Source organism: Melanostigma gelatinosum (assembly GCF_949748355.1).
Source record: "Melanostigma gelatinosum genome assembly, chromosome: 21".
NCBI lineage: Eukaryota > Metazoa > Chordata > Actinopteri > Perciformes > Zoarcidae > Melanostigma > Melanostigma gelatinosum.
In genome coordinates this window covers 6,484,945-6,495,903 of record NC_136654.1, presented here as the reverse complement: position 1 = coordinate 6,495,903, position 10,959 = coordinate 6,484,945, and the positions used below count along the sequence as shown (strand labels likewise).

Sequence of the window (10,959 nt, the reverse complement as noted above, 5' to 3'; positions counted from 1 at the left end):
ATGCGCAGTTTACGTCTCAGACAACGACGTTGCTTTCCACGAGCTATAGGCGATTAAACTAGTTTAAATGGTGTAACAAATAAGTGCGTGATACGTGCAAACTAAAGGCAGTTGTATTGTGACAATCTATTTGAACGTTTGAATGGTGTACCGGGAGATATAATACGAGACGTGTACTTTTAACGAGCTACATTAGACAAACTGTTGTGTGTTTGTGCGGTTTAGCTAGCTAGCTAACAGCTAACGTCAGAGGAAAGCAGGTGAACATGCTGGTTCGTTTTAACGAACAACTTTAACTTGCAGCATGGGGAGAAAGAAACAGGGCACGTTTGTGCGCCCAGGCAACAAGGGCAAAGAAAAAAGGCATAAAATGAAGGGGAAAACCTTAGAGGCCTTTACAGAAGAAATGCACACTGCTTTTGAAGGTAATAATGAATTTACTAATTAAAGCCAAAGTTATGTTCTATTATGTAACTGTCTTGTGCTTTCTTCATATTTTGGGTGCTGTATGAAACTGTTAACTTAGGCTATACAGTAAGTAAATGGCAATTCATTTGTTTTACATCAATGTCGTGAAGAAAAAAAGTTCAAAAAGTGTGAGTAAGAGTGCTCACACTCTCATCATAATGTACACTTTGTCCTCTGTCACTGTTTTTCAGCAAGTCTTCACCTAGAGGAGGGAGCAGAGGCCCCTCAGGTGAAGATGCCTTGTCCACTTGCCATGTGGGAGTTGGGTCACTGTGATCCCAAACGGTGTACTGGAAGAAAGTTGGCACGCAAGGGCTTTGTACACAACCTGCGCCTTAATCAGAGATTTAATGGACTCGTACTGAGTCCGATGGGCACAAAGTATGTGACCCCAGCAGACAGGTGTGCATTGTTTTATCATTAGAATGCATGATGATTCATAACCAAGCCATACACTAACTTTTGTGTTGTGATAAATGTCTAATTATGATCAAATGACAGAGAGATTGTGGCTAAAAATGGAATAGCAGTGATCGATTGTTCCTGGGCTAAACTGGAGGAGACTCCCTTCAATAAGATGGTGGGAACTCATCCCAGGTTACTGCCATTCCTTGTAGCTGCAAACCCGGTCAACTATGGCAAGCCTTGCAAGTTGTCCTGTGTTGAGGCTTTTGCTGCCACGTTCTGCATTGTCGGTAAGGCCTTAGCTTTAGTTATTCAGGAATGATGTACTGTATTGTCTTCCTGACTGTTTCTTGTAGTTATAACAGTGAAACTCTAACATACTGTATCTGATTTTGCAGGTTTCAAAGAACTAGCAATGCTCTTGTTGAATAAATTCAAGTGGGGGACAGTGTTCCTGGATCTCAATAAAGTTCTGCTGGACCGATATGCTGCATGTCAGTCAGAGGAAGAGCTGCTCGCTGTAGAAAAGGAATATCTCACGTCTGAACCAGTGGAGGAGGAGTTCGGTAAAATGGGGGAGATAGAAATAAACTGCGGTCTGTTCCGGTGTTTACCAACATATTTGTGTAGCAGAGATGGTTGGGGTCATTTCAGTCCTTATTTTAATCTTTGTTTGGCTTCATGTTCAACTTCGATCCCCGAAATAGATCATGCCTATTCAACTTTAAAAATACGAAATATCTATTTCATATTTTATTTTCCTATGTTGTCTCACCGCTGCGGAATTATTATTGTCTCAAAAGGTTTTTAAGCTGTATGAATTTCGTACAGTGATATATTATAATTCATCAATTATAGGCAGCATTCTCTAAAATCGTAGACATTGACAGAGACATTTCTGGCATTGTTTCCTAGACTGCTGATCAATAATACAACCGATCATTGTGGTTAATTTAAATTGCTGAATGAGTCAGAGATGTTGGCAGTGATTCAGAGGTCTGGAACCAGGCTAAAGTGATAACCTCTATTGTTGAAGCATTTTCTTAACAAATTATCTACCTTCTTCACAGATCCATTTGATGTTGACTCTGGAGTAAAATGTGGGAATCTCAACAGACGTTTGTGGTAAGCATTTAATATTGCTCATGAGGGCATTTTAACATGCAACCACTTTGAGAGTGAGGTAATCCCTCAGACGCACGGTTTGAGAACCTTGTAGTGATGAAATGATAAATTAAGCATTAGCACTGATCCAGTTATTTTACTGCTACATTTGGCCAATTTTTCTGCTAGTGCTGTGTCACTTTATACAACTTTCAAATGTGCAACTGAAATAACCTACAGTCAACATTGTTTGGAAAATACAAAATATTCTTGAAAAACACCTGTACATGCACACTGTTTTCCCCATGGGTACGGTTACTAAGTTCTTCAAACTGTTCTTCTGTATTTAGTGCACCTGAAGATGAGGATTCTAGTGAGGATACGGACACCTCGGAGGATAACGAAGATGATGAAGAAGAAGAAGATGAAAAAACAGAGCAACATTGAGTCAATACCAGTATCACATCATCATGAAGAGGAAGAGACTGGATCTAAGTCGTCACAATAAAGCCCATTTCAACTATGGATTTTTACTACAAAGACTGGCAACACTTTTTCAACACTCATGGCTCATACATAACCTGGAGGCTAATTGTGGCTATGCAGTTTTGTACAAGCATCCAAAAAAAAAAGAATTTATACAATAAATTGTATGTTTGTCTTCATGTAAATGCAGATTAAATAAACTAATACTTGCAAGCAATACGTGGTGGTTGACGTTTGATATGCATGATTTGATGCTAAACGCAGACTTGTGGGCTTCTACACAAAAGTTGGAGCAGCCTCGAGGAGTTAAAATGGTGTAGGAGACCTGAGGAGAAGCCTCACTACAATGCATTAGTCAATCTAAAACAGAATGGCGTAAAGATAAGGTTGTGGGCCACGTTAACTGCCGCATCTGAATTCTGAATGTATAAACAACTGCAGCCCTCTGACTGAATTCCTATCAGTAAGATGAAGTTCAGTAGGTTGTAACTGTGTGGAGGGGGGCGGACACAGCGGGACTCTCCTCTGCTGTCCTGCGGTAACATTGTTGTGGAACGACGTCACAGCTCGAAAATGAAGGCGCAGAGGCAGCCATTACTGGAGCTTCTCTAATTATTTTATTCCAAATAAATACTCGAGGAAAACTCCCATGGCAAGAGCTACAAGTCAGCTGGTGAGTGTCGCAACTCTGAAAAGAATAACAGTTCGAAGCCGGTGCTCAAAATGTACAGTGTGGCGGCTGTTTGACAACAAATAGTTAGGTCGGGCCTTTATCTGAAGAGCGGTGCTAGCCGCAAAAGATCGTTCAACGTTACGACTCACTAGCAACGTTAGCTCGCTAATGTTGGCTAGCACAACACCTAACAGTTAATGTTTGGTACGTTAAACGGGATTGTCTAACACCTGGCTTAATTCATGACCAAATGCACTTTTAATTATTGTGCATTGGTTTTGCGTTTTAAAATGCTTGCTGATAGTTTTATAGGATGACCATTCCCCCTTGGTCAGTAGCGTTATCTGTTGGCTGACGTTAGCTAAACATGTTCGCGCTTTCGAACGATGCTCCTGCTTGCTAACAGTAGCTAACAAGCTAACGGTAGCTTGACTGCGTTCCACCTTTGGTTAGAAGGCAGCTTTTTAAGGTTAACACTTTGTCGTTAGATTGTCAACCCATTAACTTTGGAATTTCGATAATAATGCTGGCACATCAAATTCGACCGTGACTGAGTAGCGTGATGTGAAAATTGCATCATGTTTTGAAGTTAACGTTACTTGTCACCTGGCTTTCTAACGTTAGCTAATTGACTGTCTGTTAGCGATAAGTTTATAACTCGCTGTCAGTGATGGCCGGCTTTATTTGACAAGGCAGCAGGAGCTAACGTTAGCTTGCTAGCAGGCATTAGTTAGCAAAGAAAGTTCGCACAGGCCTGTTGTTACCCGAGTACTTAGGGTTGGGTTAACGTTAACTGACATGTTTCTAACAACCATTACATGGTTGACTTACAGTAATGGTTTAGTAGAGTAATACGACTATCGTTAGTTGGCAACAATACAGTCAAGTCCGGGATAAGGCAGCTAAAAGGCCACACCTTGGTTTTGAATGAGAAGAAGCTAACGTTAGTCCAACTGAACTAACGTTAACTACCTAACACTAACGGAGTTGTAAGCTCAACAACATCAGCACTGATAGTTCTAGTGGTTCAGTAAGTAGAAAATAAACAACATTGGTACAAGCACCAAGGAGTTTGTTGGAAAGCACAATCTGTCGCTGTATGTTATCTTCGAGTCCTCAACAATTATTTGGTGGTTTTCTTGTACTTGTTTGTTCGCCTTAACTGCCTTTTAGTTTGATCATGTGGATACAAATTGTATGTGTTCAGTGCAGCTGAGGTAGTAAGTACAATGGTCACATGAAAGCACTGACTTTGACATAGTTTTCACAACTTAAACACTGGAGGGTGGGACCACCAGCCGCAGAAGCGACGTCTTCAATAGTCGTTGTATGTCCTTATCAATTCTAGACTTTGCTCCTCAAGGGGTCTCACTTGAAATTGTATATTTAAGATATTCTACCAACAGTTTTGGGTGCAGTCAATTAAGTTGTCAACCTTGGATGGGGTGGGTCTACTCTATGTGATCCAGATCTCATCTACTTTTATTTACACAAATTTCTGGAAAACGTTGGCTAACTGCTCGTATATATTTAATTATACACTTGTCTATCACTATTGTGTTATCCTATTCAGGTAAAATGATGGTGCACTATTAGCAAGCTGTTGTGAAATATATTTGCTCAGAGAATGATGGTAAAAATGTTTAAAATTCCAGTTCAAAAGACAGTTTAAAGAGCTGAAGAGAAAGGCACACTCTTCTTCAAACACAGATTCTTTATGAAAATTGATATTAAAGGCAGTTCTTGCTGTTGTTATTGTAATATCTTATTCCCAGCATTCATGTGGTTGCTAGATATGGTTGTCCTAAGCTTGCCAGCATACCGATTGTCAGTCATAATGAAGGGATGATTCATTAGTTTTTAGGTGTGTTAAAAGGTGCAATCTTAGACTAGGTCTAAGAAGAAGATATACTATTTAAACACTAAAAACCAGAACGACAACTGCATCACCCTGCTGACTGATATGTTCTCAATGTTTCCTCTCCTCTACCAGTATGATGTTGTGCCCATTCAGCCCAGCGTTGTCATCTGTTCCTGCTCGCATCCATCAATGGTAAGAAACCACCCTGACTCCTGCTCGCCACTTGCTATCCCAGGCGCAAGCAGTAGCCACTGTCCCAGCATGGAGGGCTCCGCCTCAGAGGCCCGTGCTGTAGGAGCGTCTGCCAGCAGCCAGGGCGCAGACCTCCGCACACAGCCGGCTGTCCAGGCCCCTCAGCCACGCAAGAAGAAGCCAGAGGACTTTAGATTTGGCAAGATTCTGGGAGAGGGCTCCTTCTCGACGGTATGTAACTTGCATTCCACTTAGCTTTTGAATTATACCTGGGTAGATGTCGCTACATGCTAGCATTCTTTTGATTAATGTTCTTGGATGAGGCATCCTCAGTTAATTTGAGGGGAATTGACAAAGTAGGCCGTATGAGTTTCTCCTAAGTCAGACAAGAAACTAACATGTTGTGTTATGTTTTTTTCATCCTAAGGTTGTCCTGGCAAGAGAGCAGGTAACGGGTCAAGAATATGCAAGTAAGTAATAATGCACCAGCTTTTGGTGAATGATATCAATGACACGTATTATCAACATGTAAAAGTTGCTTGGTGTGTTTTTACTATTGTATCCTGAAATTGTCTTTTCTCTCCACCAGTTAAGATTTTAGAGAAGCGCCATATTGTGAAGGCAAACAAAGCCCAGTACGTGAAAAGAGAAAGGGATTTGATGTCGAATCTAGAACACCCATTCTTCGTCAAGCTCTACTTCACATTTCAAGATGATGAGAAGTTGTGTATCCTTCTAATAAGTTTGTCACGGCATGTGGTGTATTAACAGCGTACCTCATGTTTTATTGTGTCAAAAACATCTTAGTTTGTGGTTTTAACAATTGATTTCTGGTAATCATTCTTCCTTAACTAGCTTTTCTTAGATTTTGGCCTGAGCTACGCTAAGAATGGAGAGCTCCTGAAATACATTCGCAAAATTGGTTCTTTTGATGAGACCTGTACTAGATTCTATTCAGCGGAAATAGTTTGTGCTCTAGAATACTTACACAATAAGGGGATAATACACAGGTAAGACTTTCTATTTGTTTTGTCCTATTTGCTTTTTTTGACATGTCATTTTCAAATCCTGTTAAGTGTTTATTTCCCCATGAGTTACAACTGGTTTGTCTAATTTCAGAGATCTGAAACCAGAGAATATTCTTCTGAGTGCAGACATGCACATCCAGATAACAGATTTTGGGACAGCAAAACAGTTATCATCAGACAGTAAACAAGGTATAACCACAGTCCTTATTTTACTTAAACATAAAGTACAACAAGTGTGTTTAGTACATACATTTAGCCTTTTACTCATTGAGAGCAGGATGACGTTATTCGTGTCTTTTAACCATTTATTTCCACACTTTGGCAGCGAGAGCAAACTCCTTTGTCGGAACAGCACAGTACGTGTCTCCAGAGCTGCTAACAGAGAAATCTGCCTGCAAGAGGTATGAGGTTTGGTCATCACTGTACAAGTGCTAATCATTGTTCTGTTTTAACGTTTGTCAGATAATGGCGGCATCATATTTCGACTTTATTCCTGTATCTGTTTTCCTTTTTTAGCTCTGACCTCTGGGCCTTGGGATGTATTACCTATCAGCTGGTGGCTGGTTTACCACCTTTCAGAGCTGGGTGAGTACTAAGTTGAAGTTAATTGTCAAATTTTCCATTGTTTGATTTTATCATTGAACTTTAATGCTGTAGTGACAACCATGCCCCAGTTATGTCACTCTAGCAAACAACATTTCATTAACAGCCCCTATTATTTTGTTCTTTTCCTCTTGTGTTTCATTTGTTGCAGAAATGAGTACCTAATATTCCAGAAGATAATAAAGCTGGAGTATGAATTCCCCGAGAAATTCTTCCCCAAAGCCAAGGATCTTGTCAAACAGCTTTTGGTAAGTCATTAAGAACCAGGATTCATAGATGTGAGATACCATTAAATGTTACTGATATCCGTGGGGACTTTAATTTGATACGTTTGGGGGTCAGTTGGTGTTTGTTATTTACAGAATGTATTTTGTTTTTTCTCTCAGTCACTGGACCCTTCCAAGCGGATTGGGTGTGAAGAGATGGGAGGGTACGACCCTTTGAAGCAGCACCCCTTCTTCGACACTATCTCCTGGAGCGACCTCCACCTACAGACACCCCCCAAGCTCACCCCCTACCTGCCAGCCATGTCTGAGGATGATGAGGACTGCTATGGAAACGTAAGATATTTTATTACAGTCCAGGTCCCCCCCCCCCCATTCCCTTTTGTCCATTGTTTTGATTGGTCATGGGAAAACTCAGGTGTGACGCTTTGTTTAAAAAGGTATTCTCCTAAACAAACCACAAGCATCACTGTATCTTTTCTCAACCGTCTCATTTCTCAGTATGATGACCTCCTGAGCCAGTTCAGCAACATGCAGGTGGCCCAGTCCAGCTCATCACACTCCCTGTCGCCACATGAATCCACACCCCCGCAGAGGTCCAGCAGCAACATTGAGCAGTACATCCATGACCTGGACAATAACTCTTTTGAGCTGGACCTGCAGTTCACTGAAGAAGAGAAGCAGCTATTGCTGGACAAACAGACCACTGGAAACACCTGGTAAAGCCCCCCATGCCAATGAGTCAACCTGTTAATCTCTGTGTTTTAGAGTCCTGTTCGTTGTTTTATGTAAATCTGAATCTTTGAAAATGTTAATTTGTTGTAGAAAAACTAATGTTTTAAGTGAAACCGAGTGGGTGTCGGTAATTTGATGTGGCTTATTTACACAGGCACCAGTTTGTGGAGAATAACCTGATCCTGAAGATGGGCCCAGTGGACAAAAGGAAGGTGTGTGTGAATTCAAGGCCATGTAATTCAGGATATTTGTAGATGTTTGTAGTAAAATGTAAACAGGTTTTCTCAGCATAAATTCAGTCACATCCCATGGTGTTTCTCTGACTGATGACATATAGAAAGTAAAGATTAATTCAGTGCTGTGCTTAGGAGAGTCACATAGGCCTCATAGCCCCCTCTGTTGGTGAGCTAATGTCTCGAGACGTGTGGCATTCCATTGCAGGGTCTGTTTGCTCGACGGAGACAGCTGCTTCTCACTGAAGGACCACACCTGTACTACGTGGATCCTGTAAACAAGGTCCTGAAAGGGGAGATTCCTTGGTCCCTAGAGCTACGCCCCGAGGCCAAGAACTTCAAAACCTTCTTTGTTCATACGGTAAATTACTATTTGTTTTTGATGTCTGTTCAGCATATTGATACTTGCCAACTGATTAGAATTTCTCCTCCTATGTAGTTTACTTTTTTAATAGTTTTTTTCATCTCCTGTGATTTCTTTCTTTTTTTTTTTCAGCCTAACAGAACATACTATTTGATGGACCCCAGCGGAAATGCTGACAGATGGTGCAAGAAGATCCAGGAAGTGTGGAGAAAGATCTATCAAAGGCACCAAAACCCCGGCCTATAGGAGCACAGTTCCTCCTGTGGCCACGCCTCTTTAGCTCTGAGGCCAATCACTGAGCAGAGTAACACCCTCTTTAGTGCCCTTCATCACCGCAATGTAAACAAACTCTTAGAGACGCTGGCATCTAGACCTTGTTTGTTTTCCTGAGTAGAACCATGGGAAAAATACAACTTTGGATTCAGGGTTGCTTTGCTTGTTCTTTGTGCTCTCTGTGAGGCTTCTATTGCATTTTTCCATGTATGGATGATAAGACTGCCACCATGCACATCTTCTTTTTGTACATTCTGCAGGGGGGGAAGAGAGGGGCAAGCTTGTCCTATAGAGGGACACACGCTTGGCTACCGCTCAGACTATCTCAAATGCAAGGACTGGTTTCCTGCTCCAATGATACCATAACACAAAATCTAGCTTTTGTGAACCAGAGCCTATCCTGATATCTTAATTAAACCATATCCTATTCCTACATCGTCTGTGCAAGCTGTAGTCAGGCCCCACTTCAACAGCATAATACTCCATGGTTGTAACGGATACTGTACGCAGATTCAGTCTCACGTGTTTACCAAACTCAAATCCTATATATATTTTTGTCAGAGCCCAAGTGTTCCCACGGTATTTGAGTTGTGTTTTTTTTTAAAGTCTCTTGGAACTTGCTTATTGCAGTCAAACTAAGGTCTCGATGTAAGAAAGCAGAGTGCCGGTCTGCAGTGAGACATGGGTCTGAATCAGTCTCTATACAAGTGCGAGCCTTCTGTAGCCGTTACTTAGGATGTGTTGCTAACGGGGGGCGGGTAAACATGCCACTAGCTTGTACTTCCTAATCATAACTTGCTTATCTTTCCTGCATGGCCAGTTTTGTAGCTCAGCCTTGTCCGCTTCTCTCTCGCCCAGGGCACTGGAGATATAGTTTATTCAAGTTTAAAGGTGGGTATTTTTGACTGCATTGGTAACCATAGTGTATTTTATTGGATGAATTTGGCTGTTCTGTACCATTCACTGGCTACTTCTTTGTGATGTGAATTCTGCAACTTCTTTTTCGGTGGGATAGTCGGCTCATCTTCAGTACGTCCTATTGAAAACTAAATCGTATGTGCTGACCACCCCATGCTGAACAGAAAACCTTCATCAACAGTGATACATACACACACTATCATTCTCCGAAGCAATCACGGTAACGCTGTTGTCCCCGGACAAGATGGCAGATCGGGCTCATCGGCCCATTTTGTTTTCATTCTGACATTTGGCCCAATAGAAATTAAAGCGACTGATTTAACTTGTGCTCTTGTTTTAGCAATATGTATTATCATGCTTTTAATTTTTGACATATTACCTTAAGGTCCTTTCCAAAGGTCCTCTTCGTTCAGCTGAGTCTGTGTGTGCAGTGTGTGACTGGAGTATAGGTGAATAGGACCCTGGGGCCCGGGGCTCAATGTGGTTGGATGTCAGTTAAAAGATATCTATCTGATCCAAATAGCCGATGAAAAATTGCTGTATCTGTCTATAAAGTTGAGGAAGCACTAGAGTAGTGTTTTCTTCTAGTTAGAAAAATTGTTTGAATCAAGTCGATGGCAGTCGGTTACATTGTGTATGGAATACTCTACCTGGCTTGTAACTGACTAGAACTGTGATGTACAGATGATGTATTATTAAAATCTGAAGCAAGTAATGCAATGATATTAGGATACAGTTTTTGTATTTTTATTCTTGTATAAGGTTATTTGATGGCTATTGTTTAGCCTCTAGTTCATTCTGTGTTATTTAAATTCTAATATATGAATCATTTGGATTGAAGTCATGTTCAGGGGCCATGTGTATGTATTGAGATGTAAAGCCTTTGAATGTGAATAATTATTGTAAACTATAATATTTTACAGCTTTTTTCTTACTATATCATACATTTTCTATTTGCTCAGTGATTTAATCATATTCTGATAATTTAATGAATTGTTCATTCTCTCTCTGATTATTTGTGCGCTAGGTCAGTAGATGTTGAATGATGAATTTTCCACTTAATGCTTGGTAGTCCAGTAATTAAAGCATGTAGGGATTTAGGCATACAAATAAAGCCGCGTGTCCTGTCTTCTGTTATCAACCACAGTCGTGACACCGGGAAAGCAGCAGCATTCAGTGGCAATGGCATCTCACATTTTGCAACATGTAAATAAAGTACCGGCCCATTATCAGCGCTTGTGTGTCGTGAAAATAAATTTTAATACACATTGTATGGCGAACACGGGAGAAAACCTAAACCTGGTTGGTCTTCAGTATGTGCGAGCATGACATACTGTTCACGAAGTGACATTTTTATACGCTGTGACATCTGCGGGATGTCGGTATCAAGAG

The 10,959-nt window shown here is 41.0% G+C and overlaps 2 protein-coding genes across 3 annotated transcripts; both read left to right on the top strand.

Annotated features, from left to right (window-relative positions):
* Positions 1-18: 18 nt before the first annotated feature.
* tsr3 (TSR3 ribosome maturation factor) lies at positions 19-2,682 on the top strand. 2 transcript variants are annotated; one of them, XM_079293620.1, is made up of 6 exons: positions 19-425; positions 660-870; positions 970-1,163; positions 1,272-1,439; positions 1,944-1,998; positions 2,328-2,682. In XM_079293620.1, exons 1-6 carry the CDS (start codon positions 305-307, stop codon positions 2,422-2,424), a joined length of 846 nt encoding a protein of 281 aa, XP_079149746.1. In that variant the 5' UTR covers positions 19-304; the 3' UTR covers positions 2,425-2,682. The 2 variants fall into 2 exon arrangements, with proteins under 2 accessions (XP_079149746.1, XP_079149747.1); XM_079293621.1 differs by lacking the exon at positions 1,272-1,439.
* Positions 2,683-3,026: 344 nt separating this feature from the next.
* On the top strand, positions 3,027-10,799 carry pdpk1b (3-phosphoinositide dependent protein kinase 1b). Its single transcript, XM_079293595.1, has 14 exons — positions 3,027-3,136; positions 5,130-5,420; positions 5,617-5,659; positions 5,779-5,916; positions 6,055-6,199; positions 6,309-6,406; positions 6,543-6,618; positions 6,734-6,802; positions 6,972-7,068; positions 7,207-7,380; positions 7,546-7,763; positions 7,934-7,991; positions 8,221-8,373; positions 8,509-10,799. Exons 1-14 carry the CDS (start codon positions 3,113-3,115, stop codon positions 8,620-8,622), a joined length of 1,698 nt encoding a protein of 565 aa, XP_079149721.1. The 5' UTR covers positions 3,027-3,112; the 3' UTR covers positions 8,623-10,799.
* The last annotated feature ends 160 nt before the right edge of the window (positions 10,800-10,959 follow it).

Bases quoted from the DNA above. Each gene is read 5' to 3' on its own strand.
- tsr3 (XM_079293620.1), top strand. From the start codon at position 305: ATGGGGAGAAAGAAACAGGGCACGTTTGTGCGCCCAGGCAACAAGGGC. The intron at 1,164-1,271 runs GTAAGGCCTTAG...CTGATTTTGCAG, and splicing joins TGCCACGTTCTGCATTGTCG to GTTTCAAAGAACTAGCAATG. The intron at 1,440-1,943 runs GTAAAATGGGGG...CCTTCTTCACAG, and splicing joins ACCAGTGGAGGAGGAGTTCG to ATCCATTTGATGTTGACTCT.
- pdpk1b (XM_079293595.1), top strand. From the start codon at position 3,113: ATGGCAAGAGCTACAAGTCAGCTG. The intron at 3,137-5,129 runs GTGAGTGTCGCA...CTCCTCTACCAG, and splicing joins CAAGAGCTACAAGTCAGCTG to TATGATGTTGTGCCCATTCA. The intron at 7,381-7,545 runs GTAAGATATTTT...CTCATTTCTCAG, and splicing joins ATGAGGACTGCTATGGAAAC to TATGATGACCTCCTGAGCCA.